General features: G+C 39.8%; 1 protein-coding gene across 1 annotated transcript in view; it reads left to right on the top strand.

Moving 5' to 3' along the window:
- Positions 1 to 17977, top strand: part of samd4a (sterile alpha motif domain containing 4A) — a 59113-nt gene extending 41136 nt beyond the window's left edge. Inside the window, exons 9-13 of the mRNA XM_073464328.1 lie at positions 551 to 669; positions 1184 to 1385; positions 3268 to 3394; positions 7371 to 7454; positions 11462 to 17977. Coding sequence (XP_073320429.1) covers positions 551 to 669; positions 1184 to 1385; positions 3268 to 3394; positions 7371 to 7454; positions 11462 to 11490 — 561 coding nt within the window. The 3' untranslated portion in view covers positions 11491 to 17977. The remainder of the gene's footprint in view (positions 1 to 550; positions 670 to 1183; positions 1386 to 3267; positions 3395 to 7370; positions 7455 to 11461) is intronic.
- Positions 17978 to 19948: the final 1971 nt, after the last annotated feature.

Below are 19948 nucleotides of genomic sequence, written 5' to 3'. Positions count from 1 at the left end.
TTCTGAGGGGCAAATTCAGTAAAGTATTCAAAATGCTCCACAAATTTACAACTGATTTCATCATTCATCACTATTTTTTTTACTGATCGATATCACTAAGGCATCTGTGATTTAATAATGACATGAACATGTACTGCAAAACAAGTCTACCCCAGATACATTCAAATAAATGAAAAAATAAATGTATACATAAGTGGAACTGCCCTCCTGTCAACTATATACAAATATTATTTTTACAACCTAACCATGAACATTTCCTGCAGAATCTTTCTAAAGAAAATTAAATATGAGGCTTTTTAGTCATTGAGTTACTTGAGGAAACGTTTCAGTCCTAATCAGATCAGTGTAAAAGTACAGATACAGATATAGTATACATGGATATACCATGAATCATAGATTCAGCTCTAACCACTCTGTGTCTCTTTAAAACTTGAGTTAGAGAAACATATCCGTTTCATTTGTTGTGACACAATGCACCTGTACATCCTCATCCAGGCTTCATGTCATCCCTGATTCATACTGCCTGTTCTCCCCTCCCCCTCCCTGACAGTCCTTCACTGAGACACAGAAGAAGAGGCTGTTGTCATGGAAACAACAGGTCCAGAGGCTGTTCCGGTCCATTCCGAGGAAAACCCTCCTTGACATTGCAGGGTACCGACCGCAGAGGAGGTAAACACACAGACCTGCGGTAGCTTTCATGGTTTGAATCAAGATCAGTCTCACTTTGATAAAACATCCAGAACATCCAGGTTGTGTGAAAAGAATACAAATCTCTGGGTGTCAATTATCGTATGAGTGAAAAATGTCAGAAACCATTAGAATGGGTGTACACAGAGCAAATATGACAACACTATTCATGTAGTTCACTGATTCCCCTTATTTTTATAAATGTAAGCAAACAGAGAAGTGAGTTAGAGAAGGATTTATTGATTCATTTTACAGTGTTTGATGAAATCATCACCGCTGCTAGAGTAAAGATAAAATTCAAATTATGCATGTTAATTTAATCTGTAATTAATAAACTTTATTTTAGAACATTAGTCTTTCTCCCTCCTAGTCTTGCTCCTTTTTGGCATTCATGTGCGGCTCATTATTTGTAAAACTGATTTGTTTACACAGTTCCAACACCTGCGATCAGGAATTCAACCAGTGTTTGCTTGTGTCACTTCTCGCCCTGCTGCAGCCGTTTTGGCCAGTCCAACTCTCTCCCCACCGCTAGTTGTGTTGGGAGCAGTGTGTCGGCCAGGAGGAGCCTCCGCCAGTTCCAGATGCCCTCCAGGAGTTTGCCGGTTGCCAGGCTGGGCCCGCTGGGCAGCGGGGGGCTGCTGGGACCCACGCCCCGCAGCTCTAGCAGCACACCCACCGGCCCCAAGCAGGGGAGACAGGTGAGTCGTTTTGGGAGAGATGAGAGTAAATCAATAGGGAGAACAGGGAGTGCAAGCACAGGCTAGATAACAAGGACAGAAATTAAAGTGTGATTTAAGGAGTTAAATCAGCATGGGTGTAATGGTTTGATGAGCCTGTCAGTTACCACGTTATTATTTATTAGTATTTTCATATTTGTGTATATGTGAAGATAAAATAGCATGAGAATATTGAAGATTAGATTAAGATCTGTAATACAGTAAAACAAGAGTTAATTTCATTGGTATTATCCTGTGGGTGTAGCAACTGGAAAACTGACTGGTGTTCATGACTGTACAGAGGAACATTTTGAGATGTGTAATAATACATTCCAGGATGTTTACAATAACCTGGGCAGCAGAATTCCTCCCTCAGCACGTATTCTGCCTGAAATAGACTTTTTACTCCATGACAAAAAAATGTGGGGTGAGGAAGAGGAGCAGTGGTGGAGTTTTGCGAATGAAGTGAGGTGGATAGAACTCGTAGGCAGGTCACCCCACATACCAGAGGCCCTGCGTCAGTGCCGAACACTGAAACAGGAGGAGCTGTGGAGCTGTTTCAGGCCCATCCTGGCACACTTTGGTCTCGGCTGACCCAGTTCATTGGGAACCTCTTACACTTTCTCTCTCCCTCTCTCTCTCTCTCTCTCTCTCTCTCTCTCTCTCTCTCTCTCTCTCTCTCTCCTTATCTCTATCTCTATCTATCTATCTCTCTATCCCTTACAATGGGAGGAAATACCTCAGTTCCTCCTCCTCCTTACGTTGGACCTTCTTGTGTGGGACTGTAGTCTGGATGTGTAGAGAGAGAAGAAGAAAGAGGGTGGGAGGGAAATATGTGAGTCATAGTTTGGGAGAGGTAGCTGTGGTGTTGGAGGAGGAGGGGCAGTGAGAGAGAGAGAGGGAGAGTATGTATGAGTGTGTATGAGAGTGAGAGAGCCAGTCAGAGGCAGTGAGAACAGTGCACAGGCATTTCCTGTTTTTCCCTGGCCCGTGGCACTGGAGGGCCGTGAGGAGGGAGGGCAGAGGGAGAGAGGTGAGGGGAGGGGCGTGTGGTAATGGTGTTGGGGGTATAATAGGCAGGTTACAGTGAGGAATTCATGTGGTGAGCATCTGAGACTGTCATTAGGTGTGGGCCAGACATCCAGACAGGAGTGTAGGGGGTGAAAATGTTGAAGACGCTCTGGCATTGATCTTAGACCCAACTACTTTCAAGCTTGCTCATTTCATATTCCTCTTTGATCATTGAAGGTATAGCAATGTTAAAAGCAGTGGTTTAGGAAATTAGTTGAAAGTAAGTGCAGGATGTGTGAGCTTAAAATTTCAGCATCAAATTATATCGGATATATGGTTTTGCCTTCTGGGGCATTCTTGGTGGACTCGTGTCGTTAGCTAATAAAACACCTGTTTAAAATGAAAAAGTCTAAATGCAGCAATTGCTCAAAACTCTGTCGTATTTAACTTTCTTTGTACCACAAGGGACACTCAATAAATGCCATGTGGCCCAGGAAATCATCACATATTATTGTGCTTGTGTAAATATTTTAAAATGATTTCTATTTTCCAATACAAAATTGCCCTCCATTACAGGAAAAACTTGATAACACTAATGTTGACGATTGTCATCTCAGCACATTTATATTTTAAAATAAGTTTAGTTTCATTTTTGAGCAGAACAGCCCAAAAACTATTGAACAGATTTCCACAAAATGGACAGATGGGACTGAAACAGTAGATGAGATGCTGGTGTTGGTTTAGATTTCAGCTGTCAGACGATACATGTTTTTTAACCATAACTATGACACTAATCCTCCAGAGGTGTTGGCATGTTCAACAAGTTAATTTAATGTTAAAACATCCTCCTCAGGGTCTGTGGTTTGCCAACCCTGGAGGAAGCAACAGCATGCCCAGCCGGACCCACAGCTCGGTGCAGAGGACCCGCTCCCTGCCAGTTCACACCACACCACAAACCATGGTCATGTTCCAACAATCTGGTAAGAAATGCTTGGCAACACACTATTATAAATGCACAACACTGGGATAATGTGACAGATGCAGATGATTTGAAAAATGTATATTTATTATATTTTATTTACTTATATATGGTGTACGTAGCATAGTAACTCTGCCCCCCTTTAGAATATTTTATGTGCGTCTAAAACTGCTATAAAAACATGACAGGTGGCGTAAGAGATGGGCACACCGTACCATCAAAAAATAAGGATTTTGATGCCAGCACATAGTGATGTATCTTTGTGTGATCAGTTGCTCGTGTCAATTAAATGTTTTTGATCTTGTTGTTGAAACAAGCTCTTCATCTTGCTGAATGTAAAAGAATTTGATTTTAGCTTTAAGCAGCCAATGGATGACTTCCCTGGGTTTCTATGAAGCCATTTGCTGTAACAACCGCTGTAAACAATTGATTGTTTGTGTTCTGTTGTTAATTTTCTTCTTTTTTTTGCCATGTTTGGGCTGGGTGCTGACTCTTTTTTGGCATTCATTGTGCAGGTTTGGCCCTAAAAATATTAAAATATTAAATATTGCAATTAAGTATTCCTAAAAAAAAAGTGTTTCTAATAGATTTTTCAAGCCGAACCTTATGTGAAGCTCAGAACAATGACCATTAGAAGTATTCACTTTCACTTTCTTCTTGTTATCGGGATGAAAAACCTGTTTAACACAAGAATGGTGTATTGTTTCTCCCAGAGTTCACTGGAATATATTTTCCAGTCCTTGGCTCTTATGCTCACAAGACAGTATGCCCACTCAGGCCCGGGTCATGGTAATCAACAGCACTGGGCAGAGTGACTTTTAGTAGCCTCTGCTGACTGGACTTTGTCCCACAGGAACAGTGGACAGTAATGGCACATGCTGGGACTTCCTCCACTCGGTCACAAACACACGTGCACGCACACTAGAAGTGGCCTTTTTTTAGAATGAAGAGGAAAAACGGATTTAAATAAAACAGGAGTGAGGAGGGAAGTTGGAGGGAGAGTGGAGACTGTATGTGAGAGAGGAAGAGATAGAGGCAGGGAGGGAGGAAAGAGTCAGAGGAGTCTCACAATGAGGCTCTTTGTGCGGCGAGGACACAGCTCCCTGGCCCACTTTCCTTCCCTTCCCTCTCTCCCTGACTCCCTCTCTTTCTTAACTTTCCCATCTCTCTCTCTCCCTCTCTCTTTCCAATCCCTCCATCTCTCATTCTTTGACAACTCTGCAGAGTCATGCACACATAGCAGTCACCCTCAAGGGTGGGTACAGCTGGGTTTCGGCCAGAGTAACTGATTTGAAAGGCTAGACCTCCTCCTTACCCTCCTCTGTCTCTGTGTATATATGGGTTATGTCTTTCTCTGTGCCAACAGATGGATAAAGAGACTTATTAAGCGAGACACAGCAGAGAAAAAAAAGAGCGGATGAAGGAACAAGTGTGTGTCTATGTGCAGAGTTTTCATCAGAGTGTGTTTGTGTGGCTGTAAGACTGTGTGTACAGGGGGCGGAGGGGTGTGTGGAGCAGGGGAGTGTTGCGGGGGGGTGGATTTGGAGCCTATAAATAGCCCAGTGTGGACTACTGGGCCTAACTCAGCTTTTCTCTCTGGCCACAAGGGATTTTCACTGGCCAGCCTGTGTTGAAGACTCAGCTCAGGGACTAAATGGCTGGAAGGGGTTGCTAGGCTGTACTGTGGCCCAAATACACCCCCCCAAAACACACACATACTCCCCCCTCCAGCCTCAATCCAACCCTCTACAACACAGTCTCCCCCCTGCTCACAATTGAGGCTGACATGGTCAACAGTGACCAGCACCTGAGAGATGGAAAAAAAGGAAAAGAAAATAACAAAAGAAAGAATTTATGTGATGAGCATCCGTTAATAAGGTTAGAATGTTGTAACATTATTATTATTTTTATTATGTTACCAGTCGGAAACTGTGGAACTAGGATGTGCAGTATGTCTGATAATGAAGTCATTCTGCTGGTTTAATGATGGGAGGGCTGCAACTAAGGGCTATATTTAGAGTTGTTCCAATTCCGATAGCAGTATCGGAAATGCCGTCAATACTGCTGAAAATGCAGGTATCGGTATCGGTATCGGCGAGTATGTGAGTGTATGCACTGAGCTGATACCACGTAATTTAGAAATGGGACCCTGCTGCTTCCTAGTTAGCTCCGTTAGCTCTGTTTAACGTTACACACTGGAAATCAATTCTGCTTCACTGTTCTAGAAGCCAAGACAGGAAGTTGCGCTGGGCTGCCCCTGGCAACTACTGTTTTTAGAGCAACGAAGAAGTTGATTTCACAGGAGTCAGACGGAGCTAGCAACATGTCAGCTATTTGGCAATATTTTACTCTGGATAACCCCACCAGTAAAACGGCGATATGTTCAATAGGCAAGGCTGTAATTTTGAGGGGTAGCATGAGTGTTGCCAATTTCAACACCAGCAACCTTATAAAGCATTTGAAGACACATCACATGAAAGAGCACGAAAAAAACTGCTCTCTCCAAATTTAGAGACAGTGAGGGAACACATTTCATGTAGGCTGAAAGACATGCAGGCGACGAGTTCTGTCATTTTTAAGGGAATTATGTATTCCTAGATTTATTTAAGTTGCTGTTACACTACTGTTTTAAACTTTAACAGTTTTTAAAGGAATTGTTATTTATTCCTATATTTCTTTATTTGTCCTTCTTCGGTTATGACTGAGATGATAATAAAAGAATGTTGTATGGCAATCATTCACTGCAAGGTTTTACCTGAGTCAGGCCAAACAACAATGATAGCAATCATATCACATCCATACAGGCTTAGTAGTATATACAGCTGTTTTTTTAACATGCACTGGTATCAGATCGGGAATCGGTATCTGGAAGTAAAAAATTGTATCAGAACATCTCTAGTTATATTAATTAAACAAAATGTCAAAAGGGGCTACACATTATGGTAAAAAAAAAAAGAAAAAGAAAAAAAAAAGAAGAATTCAGTTTACAAAGAAAATCATCCCATGTGAGAAATTGGAACCAATGAATGTGAACGATTAATCAATAACTAAAACAGCTGTCAATACATTGTCTGTCAAAAATCCATATATACATGTGCATCTTCTGTTATTTTATTTATTACTATGGTAAAGGTCGGTTGCTTGGAATTAAACAAAAGTAATATTTCCCTTTTAGAGTTTTTTTTTCTAAAAGGTACTACTTGGACACATAATACATCACACAGAAGAACACAACAGCAGAATTTTAAGATAAACTTACATGAAGAAGTTTATCAGGAGGACTGTTAAGCAGCATAAGAAGGCTATACTGAAATATCAGTGTTCAATTCATCCATATGATGGTCAATATCAAGTTTTCTTGATGTCAGTTCTGTTGTCTTAAAAGAAGATTTAGTTTGGGTCTTATTTTCTTTGTATTACCATCCAGGTCAAAGCAAAAAACATCAATTACAATACATATTATTTTCAATTAGTGAGTATGAATTTTGTCCCCAGTCAAGTCTCTCTCTAGAAGTGCAGTCATTGTTTTGATGTAGCATGTGTCTCAGTGCTAGAGCTAACTGGGTGGTATAATCTGATTATTGAGGCTACACTCTGGTCGAGTGGACAACATTGTCCCAGGGAACTGATCTGATTTTTCTTTTGTCCTTTGCCAACTCGTATGATGCTGATTTATGAAGAAAAGGGGAAAAAAGGTTTAAGGATTTTCTTGCTTCTGTTTCATTGTGACCAAAGGCGTCTGATTAAGAGTGTGTGAGGTCAATGAAAACCTAATGCAGCTTTTCATCACTTAATGGGTTCACTGATATTGTACATCATTTCTGCTATGGAGAGAATCAACTGTAAAAAAAAAAACAATGATTGCTGAACCTGCTGTGATCATTATCAGGACATTTTATTCACATCATTGTTTAATATGAATATAATTTAATCTCTGATACTGATGTTTCTTCACATTTGTTTTTGTTGCTGTACAGATGTTCAGTTGCCGGTGACAGAGCCAGACATCAACAATCGCCTTGAGTCTCTGTGTCTGAGTATGACAGAGCACGCCTTGGGAGGTAAGACGCAGTTTTAATTGATCCTGATTATTCAACCATAATACATCAGATACAGTTGTTATCTGGAGAATAATTGTGGTTCAAGAACATGTAAAGCTTCCCTCCTGTTAGTCTGTGTCTCTTTATCACATGAACACTATCCTGCTGTTTATATGCCTCATGCAGTCTTTGATCATATTCGGGATGTGATGTTTAAATGGATCATAGAATAATGTGGTTATTTATATCCCTCTATGTATGATCATAATATTGTCCAGATTTCTGATATCCAAGACACTTCACAGAGAACAGTCTGTCCTTGTTGTACCAGCTGACTTATCTCAGCTGTTGAGAATGAATCCACCTTGGTATCTGGCTGCCATGGTTTGATTTAAATACTGTTTTGTGTATTTCTTCAGGTTGTAGCCCGCAACTGAAGACAGGAATGATAAACTAGATCAGTGTTTTAATGATTTGTTTTCCCCGTCCAGCTTCATGCAGAATATGTGACGTGAATGAACTAACAACAGTATTAAACTGGCACTAGACAAGGTCTTTGCTTTCACTTGTCATTATGAAGTAAATGTTGAGTGAACGATGTAATGGCTATAGAATAATTGCACCATATGCGTTACAATTGGTTCTCTAAAAACCACGCTTTCACTATGCAATTGTAGCTGCCACCGGGCATGAAATGTCCCAGGAGAATAAAGCCTGACTGGCGATGTAGTCAGACTGGCAGCCTGGTACCGGTACCACTAAACAATTAATAAAACAGGGTTTTTCTTTCCAAAGTAAATCTATTTGACACTTTTAGGTTTTCAAAGGAAAAAAAACACACATACAACACATCAGTGCATTGATTTTATTGTCATCTATCTCTCTTAGTCACATGAACTTTGTGTTTTTTTTGGTGGCTAAAGAGGCATGTTTTGGCTAAAGATGCAATTTGCTGCATTTGACAGTTTTTATCCCTTATTTTTATCAATCTTGTGGTACTCTTGGCATAACCTAAAGACATCCCAGAAACAACTGCTGTCATTGACCTTTATTATTGTATCACTCAAGTTGTTTTTGACAGTACTGCACAGGTAGCTGACAGCCACCAGATATTGATATACCAACAGTCTCATGTTTTAATATAGCTTGCAAACTGTAGTTTCACAGGCTTATTGGGGCTCCTGTAACAGGGGTAATACGATTACATACTCGCACATAAGAATTATGGTTGTACAGATACACCAATACAGTATTGGAAATGCCTCTGATACTGCGATGGAAGCGCGTACATGGGTCTATGCATTGATCTGATACCACATCATTTATTTATTAGAAACAGGACCCTGCTACTTGCCAGCAGCATTCTGTACACCTGTATGCAACTCATCAGATTTGTTTTGTGCATGGCACTCGGTATGTATCTGGAATAAACATCTAAGCAGGATGCGCTTTCACTCTATTACTTCAGTTCTTTCAGCTTCAGTCCTAAAAGCTTCTGAACAGGGCTGCAGTTGGATCAACTCAATCAGAAATTCTGTGTTATATTAAAAGCTAAAAGCTCCACCGTGTCCAAAAGTCATATCAGTCAATCAGTTATTGAGTAATATTCAGGCTCAGCCACCTTAGTTGATCTCAACACTGATCTTAAGGCTGACTGGCCCGCTGCAACACTCAGTCAATCATCCTTTTGTGTGAACAGCTTAAAGTCTGGAGGCTTTGGCCCATCAATAACTCCAGACTTGTTGGAGCCCAACAAGGCTTTTTCACATGTGTTATATTTGGTTGGTCCAGTCAGGCCAAGCAGGTCCAAAACTCGCCAAGTTTAAAATCTGACAGCGATTCTGTCAACAGCCGAGGCAAGTTCAGCTCAAGAGGGAAATAAAATGAGAGGAGCCAGAAAAGAAAAGGTGGTTTAGCAAACACTCTCACTCACAAATATATTTGACACTATCAGATATGACCTGCTATACAGCTTTATTTGTAGCATTACATCATATTTTATTTTATTTTAACTATAATTTGACTTAAAGAAATCTCATACAAAGTTCTTCATCCACATTATCTTGTAACTGTAAGTTGATGAGTGACTGTTGGAACAGCTGTTTGTTGTGTTCACATTTTACTGTAGAGGAAGAAATCGGGAAATATTTTTGAATGACAGAAAAGGTAGCATGATATATCTAATCACCTTGTTAATGAGGCTGCATCATAGTCCTGCTGCTTCATGTGGACATGTTTATGTTGACAGGGGGCAGTCATAGACCTAAAGTTTAAAACTACTCTCGTTCTCCTCAGTCTTTGGTTATCCATCCACTCTAAGTAGACATTCTAAACCACTAAATATGTAACTTTTGATCATTTTAATACACTGGTCTCAGGTGGACCAGGTTTTGGGAAGTGATGAATAATTGTTGAGGAACCTCAGACAGCTGACCGTTATACATTTTTGAGAAAATTGACGTTTTGCTGTTTTGGCAAACTTGATAAATTTGAACATTGAACACAGATATAAATCTGTCAGCATTATACTGCAGTGGCCTGAGTCAAGATGGTGACCTAAGCAGAATGTTCCCATGTACAGTGAATTTTAGTCTGGGTCAAAGTCAGTGCCAACTCCCCCCATCCTGAGGTGAAGACAGTAGGCCTCAGTGCTCAGCACAGAACGCCAGACAAGTGCTGCTTTGTGTGTGTGTGTGTGTGTGTGTGTGTGTGTGTGTGTGTGTGTGTGTGTGTGTGTGTGTGTGTGTGTGTGTGTGTGTGTGTGTGTGTGTGTGTGTGTGTGTGTGTGTGTGTGTGTGTGTGTGTGTGTGTGTGTGTGTGTGTGTTTTGGGTGGGGAGCAGCACAAAGGATTTAACTAAAAAAACTGTCTTAGTGTTTTACTTTTAGATTTTTTCCTCTCTTGTACATAAATATTTGACCTGAAAACGATCAGTGGTCTGACATTTAGACATAATACCAGTTCTGCACAAGTTTCAATGAAATAATGTACACGACAGGTCAAACTGCACAAAAAGAAAAGGCATACCTTTTTCTTTTTTCTCTGGATGACTGCAGGTGTGAAATAAAAAAATTAAAAAAAACTAAGATCAAAAACAATTCAATAACAAACTTAAAACAAACATGTACTAGTAGCTTTAGCTGCTCTGCTTACACCTGACTCGTGTGTTATTCAGTATATTATGTACTTTGCTGTACTACTCAACAACAGCCCATAATGACATTAACCTGCCCTTTCAATATCATGATGGAGTCTTTCTGTTTGTGGGATCAAAATGTCCACCAGTGCGTAGCTTGATAACATTTTCCTCTTCAGCCACACCAGAGGCAACAGCTGTCAGACTGTTGTTTTTCTCTGAAAGGCTCTATCAGTATTTTGACAGATGTGTTGTTCTCTCACCATGACAGTGTGGGCCCTGGCCCCTCACTGTTCATCAAGTCAGAAAAGCTTTGGGCCTTCTTTACTAACAGATGAGGGCATTCACATTAAATCTTATGCATACAAGGCTTACAGTCAATACTCTATAGCCCAAAGAGGCTTACAAACAACTTACATTCAATAATGTATGAAGGAAAATGAATGAGAACTTTAAAATTGGTGTCTTTAAAAAAAAACAAAAAAAAAAAAAAAACTTTTTAGGAATTTTTTTGGAAGTCAAAGAGGAGCATGAAAGCTAAATGTTGCCTCTACAGCCAATTGGGCTGTTTGACCCACATGGAACAAGCACGTAGAACATACACAACACATATGTTGGTGCCTGACAGCTAAGAGATCTGAAATGCTTCCCTGGACCAGCTTATTCTTACTCAGGGTCACAGGAAGGCTGGAGCCTGTCCGAGCATGCAGTTGGAGAAAGACACAGGGACGGTTAGTGATAGGAGCCTGACAACTCGTGGCTGCCTTTGTACTGTTCATGTTTACAGTTTTGTCTTCATGGGGACCCTTAATTGACAGTGACAGCACTAACACTCTATATGTTTGCTGAGTTAAACCTTGATGCCTTTTCTTCTCTCTGCTGTTTCTTTTTAGATGGTGCTGACCGCACATCAACAATATGAAACGAGGACCTGTGAGAGCAGTAGGACAGCGCAGGTTCACGAGGCTCTCTCACGATAAGTCATCTCGAGGTCACCAGCCCTCCTGTCCCCTCTCCCTGTAGCCAATGGTAGAGCTCAACCAAAGGGTCGGGCAGGATCCAAGAAACACAAGAGAGCCGGTCATCAAACGGCAAACACAAGCTATCACATTGGCACCGTCCATTGGGTCGGAAAAACACACTTCCTGCTCTGCCAGCATGCTCACAGTCACCTGCATCTGGGTGAGGAGAGAGAAAAGCGTTGAACATGGCCTGGACAGTGTGTGAACAGCGCCCCCCTCTGGGGAGGCCAGAAGCAGTGCTGCAGTCCAGTCAGCCCCAGCAGAAGGGAGACGCTGGCCTGTGGATCAGGGCCCAGTGAGACTGAGGCCCTTTCCCTCTCCGACACCCTATGGTCCCCGCACATCGACCACAGCTCGTGGCATCTTTCAAATCCATAACAGTACCTCAGACCCAAAAACAAGACGAGACAAGCAGAGCTAGAAGGACGCAGAAGGAAGTTTGGGATTTCCTTGACTGTTTTCAGTGAGGACGCTTGTAGAGCTCGGGAAGGCCTCTTCCTCAGTATTGGGTGGCAAAAAAATCATTTATTTGTATTGTATGTATTTATTGTTTACATAATGATGCTACTTTCAAAGGGTACAGAAACATGTATGAATTTCAGGTATGAATTGTGTATTATTCTGTAAAGCCTTGGCTGTCTACCAGCTTTACGTCCCATGAGTAGCCATCACGCTAGTTTACAACCAACGTGCTTATTCTTTATTTTAGCAGCCGACGACAAAGACATGTTGGCTTGAACTTTTACCAAGAGGGAACGTGAGAGAAGGATGTAGAGCAGACGTGTGAAGAGGGGTAAGAGGAAGAAGGTGACGTGGAGAAAGACACAGGAAGTAGTAGAAGAAAGGATCGAGCTGAAGTGATACTGGAGAGGGAAGCGGATGTTTGGAAGAGGAAGACATCAGAGGCAGGACCTCTGATCGGCTGATGATGACAGAGGAAGATGATGTCATGTCTAATCATATTGTGAGTCTGTGAGTGAGTGTAGGAGGAAGTGAATCTGGCACCGGTCAGTTACATATTTAAATCCATAGCATGTAGTCTATGAACTCTTTGAATTTAGAGCCGTTGTAGGCACAACGCATTGAAAATGTAGGTTTTTATACACGTAAATGGGAGATTAATACAGCTGTCTGCATGTTCAGATACTGAGTTTAGTTGTTTTTCTAAAGCAGGGTGATATGCTTAAGCTGCATGTTACAACTAAATATCTTTCTTGGAGGAAAGGAAGATTGTGAAACGTGTGAAACACGGAGTGGCAGAAACAAAAACAGGAGGTCGATTTGGTTTCCACTCGGACCGTGTTGCTCAGAGGATTGCAACACTTGAGAAATCACACACTGTCAATCCATGAAGGGTAGTTTTCCCAGAGATTGTCTCATTAGTGCTTACCTCCACCTGCTGGCCAAACACAGTCATGGCAGGACAGACACTGAAGCCCATGGACACACCGGCACTCGGCAGATCATTGAAAAATCATTCATGAGCAACATTTGGGGAGATATCAGTGCTGCAGCCTGTGTAACATGTGTCTATGTCTGTTCTGTCAGTGCAGGCCTACATGGAATTTATTTTCTTTTTTTTAAGTCTCATGGTTTTTCTGTGTCTTAATATTTAATCCTCAGTTTATTGTGTCTGATACAGACTTTATAAGAATAGGTTTATATAGATATAAGCTGGATAGGAAACCCCCCTCTGTGCTGCTTTCAACTGAGCACATGTGCTGAGAGTACTGACCCCAAATGGTTATCAGTAAGGGTTATTGATTATTATTGTTTAGTTTCTTCATTAGTTTGTTGCAATTGTATAGTACCTTTTGTATCCTGCACTTGATATGATAATGTGATACACTAAAATCCAAATGTTCAAGGCTCAAAGAAACTGTTTGGAGCTTTGGAGTTGGATCAAATGGAGCAGATAGAAGAGATGAGATCCACACTCGCTCTTGACTGTAGAGCTTTAGTCTCAGAGTCAGGCGGTAGAACCACAACAAGTGGTGACGTTGAATCCCACAGGAGAGACGAAAAGCTCTCATTGACTTTAAACAACTTCTGTTTGTCTGGTGGTGGATGTTGGAGGTGACAATACTCACAGTTAAAGGATCATACCAGTGTTTGTGCATGTTTTAGCCCATTTACTTCCATTTGAATAGACTTTACGCTTTTTTTTAAATGTTTTTCTTTCAAGCAAACACAAGTTTTCACTCATTTTATTATGGTATTAAAATAATCTAAATAGTTTAAAATTGACTTCCATTCACAGTAAATAAATAGTGTGTCTGCATTTACTTTTAAAAGTTGCAGGGCAGGTTTTCTAAAAGATCTGTACACACAAACAAACCAAACAACAACAATAGTGTTGAAAAAATGTAAATGCAGCCATGATGTTTGCTGTGATAAATGCAGTTTTATACCCTAACAGGATAACTACGAGTTTGGGCTAATGTAATGTAGAAATTTAAACACTACAGTACACTTTAGGATAGCAAGCACTGACGTACTCAATGTGTTAACTGCTTTAAAGGGAGTAAAACATGCAGAAATTCTGTTATGGTGTCTTATTCTGCCTCTGACAGTCTGGATCAGTGCATGCTCAGACAAACAGTCCACACATACACACACACACCAGATTTTTGTCTCAGTATTTCGAGTGTGTGTGTGTGTTTTCTGCTCTTATACTTTGAGTCTATAAGAGCCAATCAGATGTGATCAGTGCGTCTTTGAACGAAGATGAAGACTCCACCAAAGCATGAATGTGACATGAACCCATTTTAATCCTGAATGGAGAAACTGATGTTACACCTTTGACGTGTTTTGTTTTTTTCTGATGCTCCTCACAGAGAATCAGACTGTTTCAGTGTCACTGCCATATGAATCAGTACTTAAAGTAGAAAAAATTATTTATTCTTTTTTTTTTTTTTTTTTTCAGAATTTTTGCAGAGGTGATACTTTTACTCATTTAGGTGTATTATTATTTAAAGTACCATATGTATTAACATGTTATGGCTGGTGACCATACGTACATCTCAAATATTAACATAGTTATTGTTGACTTTGACTATTTTCTTCTTTTATTTTTTTGTTGCTGTTGTTGAACTATAATCTTGTTTGTATCTATCAGTGTCATGTTGAGATTTTTCATGTGAAGCTTCGCTGTCGTAGCGCAGCCAAGAGCCGGAGCCGGTCCATCACAGATACATCCGTTCATGTTCGGTAACAGAATTCATGTCTGACGGGCTGTCGGCAAACAAAACAGTGGTGTATTGTTGTAGTTCTTTGGCAGGCCGGGAAGTAGATTGGTCCATTCTGAGTCTGATCTAGGTGCTGTTGGCATATTAGCGCCTGAGTGGGAGAGGTTTATACTGTAGGTTTGTATGTTACTTTAAAAGATAAGGCTGGTGTTAATCTTTATTGTTTGGGATCGACCAATGTGTTTCTTTCAGGGCTGATACAGATGGAACTAATATACATTTGCAACAAAAAATCTAAATCTTAGTGTCAACATTTAGAATAAAAAGTGATGGAGAGTAACTAAATAAAATTTTGAGGTACTTTACTTGAATATATCTATTTTCTGCTACTCTATACTTTCACTCCACTACATTTATTTGATAACTTTAGTTACTAGTTACTTTGCAGATTCAGATAGTGTTGTGGGCCAGAAAGAGAAAGCATGCTGCCTCACAGCCAGAGTAGAGCATTTTTAAATTAATTGATTTTATTGGCAATTAGACACAAAAAACATCGATACTAATTATCAGAAAAATTTTGATTATTGGCCCCGATAATCAGCCAGGTCACTCCCTTATCACATTGTTTAATGACAATAACTTTCAGGTAGAAAACTTGTTTGTCATGTATATGCTGACATATAGTTTTATTGTGATGTTATTTTAAAGTGTAGACATCTCATTCATCGACAACACATGCTTTAATATCACACTAATAACAACACTTTCACTTGTGTTGTGTTTGTGCAGTCTGACTGGTAGTGAGATGTCACTCTTGGGTAGATTTGGTTTATTTTTGTTTATTCCTGTAGATACATTCATTGTTGGTTTGGGTGTTTTCATTGGATTTGTGCAACAGATAGTAGAGACTATCAGCAGCCTTATCCTTTAAACATGTTTTACATCACTTGTTAAAATGACCTGCAGTCAGTATGTAGTAATGTATTCAAAGGGATTAATGGAATTTGTATTTGTTGCAGTATTTCTTTTACTATCATACCACGTTGCATTGTTTGAGTTATAAAGGTGTTGATACAAAGATCAGGAGATTTATTTCAGTTTTGCATTCAAGCACGAGTTCTCGTCTGTGCCACATTTTATAGAACAGAGTTTAAATAACCTGAGTTTATGTGATTTTTCAAGGTGATAGAACAGTAAAGTTACATGTTTGGTATTGAGAGTTCAGAACAACAGCACATGCCTCCAGTTTCTACTCAACCTTGGTTTCCTGCAGCATCTCTTGGTCAAAGACACATGAACTCAGAACAGACCTTTGACGGGACATTGGAGGGTTATAGCTCTGAGGTCTGGATCATTACACATCTCTTCAAACCAAATGCTTTATTTTTATGTTTTCTAAATGCATATCAGCTCTGTGGGTGTCCAGGAGTGCTTCTAACGCTGTGCAAACTGCAGTATTAACAGTTAGATAACGCCTTGATATTCCAAAAACATTTAATGTACTTTAAGTCGAGACATATATGCTGTTTTGTATCTTTTATTTTTGTCATAGATTCTGCAGTTTAGTCAGATGATGTCATTATGGGATGCCAAGACTTTTTTTTTCTTTTCTTCTTTTTTTTTTTTTTTTTTTTTTGTTGTAAATGCAGCAGCATCCATTCTGTAACAAAGTGTTACCGCTTGACTGTGCTCCTTAAGTCATTTAGTTTTATTTTATCAAAGAGCCGATGTCCTGTATTGACTGCAGGCTTACGTATATATTTGACAAAAGAATATTGTATGTTTAATAATAAAAAAACACAAAAAAGACAAAAAATTGAAGAAAATGCAGAAAAAAGAAAAGGAGAAGATTGAAAAACAGTGTAATTTATATTTTAAAACTGCATGCACAAGGCTGGGAAAGTCATATTTAGAATAACAAATGGCAGTGCCTTTTTTGTACTCGAGACATTCACCCCAAATGTAAATGGTTTTATATAGACTTTAAAAACTGTAACGTTACAGGATGAAACTAGTGACAGCTGTGTCGGGTCATGTTCACTCTGCAGCTACAAGTGTCCTAATTCAGATTGTGTCCTCTTGTTCCTCGATGATCCATGGATTTGTTTAGACACAGTAGAAGGAAATAAATGATTTGATTTGTAATGCGCTTTTCAAACTTTCCAAATCATAAATCTGATCCAACCCTGACCCGTTGTCATGTGACCAAATTATTGATGCAGGTTCAATGTCACAGAACTGATCATTGTGTTATAAAATGCACTAAAAGGAAAACAGTAAGAAGATGTCTGTCCACCATGAGCAGGTGATCTCCTCAAAGAGCTTTTTTCATCTGACCAAGTCAGACAATATCACATTTGAGTGGCTGTAACGGTCAAACGATCGCCATTTCAGCCTGAAAAGTTATTTAAATGATTATTATCAAAGAACAACAAGCTCACAAGTACCCTCCTCAATTTGAGCTGTCAACATACTCCGCAGCAGTGAGATGCATCGATTCTCAAAATTCTGTAAAGATCAGTGATCTAATAAGAGTTTGTTGTAAACAAAAAAAAAGAAAAGTGCTAACATGCTACTGTAGCTCAATATTGACAGCCACATTGAGGGGACATGAGAAACTGTCTAAGTCACTGTTGTGATGACATTCACTGATTGAGTTCTGGTATTGGATCAGTTCTATGTATCAGCTGATTCTCCAGATTTATGATCTGAATGTGGAAAGATAATTATATATTTCCCATATCCAGTTAAATTATCCAATAAAGCACATTTCGTCCACATTTACAGTCTCACAGCCAAGTCAATTTGTACGTACTTTGGATGGTAAACCTTCTCTAATGAAAGCAGCGTCCAGTCTGATTGGTGCTGCTGTCAGAAACTAAATGTGAACGTTCAAACACAAACTTGAATCTGAATTGAACTCTGGGGCGTGCGGTGTGAACGTGTCCCGCGGCGGTGAACTCGGTCTGTTGTGTCTGTACTCTGTAGGTACTTCTTAATGCTGATATGAAGTTATGAATTATTCTGGTCTGTACAGAAAACAAGTGTGAATGACTGTGTGAAAGTGAGGGTGTGTGTGTGTTTGTGTGAATACGTGTTTTTCAATGTGTCTTGCTGTAATTTTGTTGCGACGTACCAGAATGCTGTGACTTGGCATGCCCCTGTTATACATAAAAAAAGTTGTAACTCCTTCAGTGCATCTGTGTGTATGTGTGTGTGAATCAGTCAGGCTTTGAAAAAAGGCCCTGACAGGTTTATTGTTCTTTTATACTCTAAAATGTAGTCCAAATTACGGTGGCCCTGGGGGTCAAAACACAACTTTTCAGAAAACGCAAAATTTCACAAAAGACTTTTTTTTACAAAATGCAACATTTCACATTTCACGAAACACATTTCGCGTCAGGCAACATTTTACAAAAAACAACTTTTCATGACACACATTTCACAAAACCCAGCAAGATTTTGTAAAACATTTCACAAAATTCAACATTATTTCACAAACGCAACAAATTTTAAAACACAGCATGTCAGATAACGCAATATTTCACAAAATTCAACTATTTCACAAAACGCACACAACAACTTTTTGGAAAATGTGTCACAATTTCAGAAAACAACATTTCAGATTAAGGAAAAGGTGAGACAACACTTCTTGTTTGAGACTGAGGCTGACAGTAGTACACAATTAAAACATGAAATGTTCTGTCCAGTCACAAAGTGTTACCCCACCTTCTCCATGATCTGAAATGTGTTTGTGTAATGGTCTGGAGTACTCAGCTGTGGAGTACTGCACTTATGTACTAATTTGAGTTACTTTCCCTTTAATGCCACTTCCTGCTCCTGTAGACTCTTAACTTTATATCTACTCTGTGTTGAGGATCAACATACACTATTATATTACATCATATTATATATGACCAGTGGAGGGCACCAAAGTGGCTTTAATGATGAAAAAAAAATTTATTTTAAAACCGATCAAAATCTGATAAGAAACTAAATATTTTTAAGGAGTTATATTATGTACCAACTGTGTTCCAGTGTTGATGGTGGAGCAGCTTTTCTCTTCATTTCAGTGACAGATTTTAACTTTTAAAGCTGCGGGTTGTAACTTTTCAGAGGTTCAAACTGCAGTTAAAGTGACACAGCATGTGATGTTTGTGAAGTTATTTCACTTCACTTCATTGAACGTCATCAACTGACCCGGTAACATGAGTACAAATGTTTCACTTTAGTCAGAACATCGTAGAGAAACACTGCAGACGCGATCTGTTGCTTTAGCCCGGAGAGCTGACCATACAAATCCAGACCCTCGTCTCTGTGAGGTTCACGGCAAATGAAATGCATGAATGTGATGTTATAAAACTCTAAAGCTGCTGAGTCATGTCTCTGTCAGACATCCAGGTTTTGATCAGCTCCATGTCTCTGCTGTTCGCTCTGGGCTCAGGGCCAGATTAACCCTGTAATTGGCCCCGGGGCTGAATTGAGCAGTGGGCCCCCGACTTCAGCTTCGGTTCATGATGTTCCACTTTTTCCAGAACGGCCTTCAGAGAGCTCATGAGCTTATTGAACACAGCTGTGGAGGTTTGAGCATCAAGCATCCACCTTCAGTCGGCAGGTAAAAAGGTTAATGTTGTCCCCTCTCTCAGTTAAAGGACTGGTTCACCATTTTGACATAAACTCAATAGTTGGCCCACTGATCTGTTGACAGAAACCTCTCTGCCTCTGTAGTAAAACATGCAGGAGGGATGACAATGAGGTCCCAGCTCAGTATGTAAGTGAAGACAATCTGAAAGTCTGGAGAGAACATTGTGGGTCTCCTGTCCATGCTGCATGTATAAAAGAGATCTGATTCATCATACCGAGTCTGTAATTCAGAAAATAAGCAACTCTCAAACTTCAACAGGGAGAATTTCAAAAACATTTCTGGAGCTTCACAGCAAAACAGCGTCGCAGCATTCTCCTTAACAACTGAAGTCGATGGGGACCTGTTTTAAAAAGTAAAAAAAAAAATAATGAAAAAATAAATAAATAAATAAAATGGCACATGCACAGATAGACCCCAAAAGTGACCTGAGCCCTATTAACTGGTGTTATTTGTAATATTAAATTATTAATATTATTTTTTTTACTTATATAATGAGATAAACTAGGCCACTCCTCCACTCATTGC

This window comes from Pagrus major, chromosome 4 (genome assembly GCF_040436345.1).
Source record: "Pagrus major chromosome 4, Pma_NU_1.0".
In the NCBI taxonomy this organism is placed as follows: Eukaryota; Metazoa; Chordata; class Actinopteri; order Spariformes; family Sparidae; genus Pagrus; species Pagrus major.
Note: the sequence above shows the minus strand (reverse complement) of the source record. Positions and strands in the feature narration are given on the sequence as shown.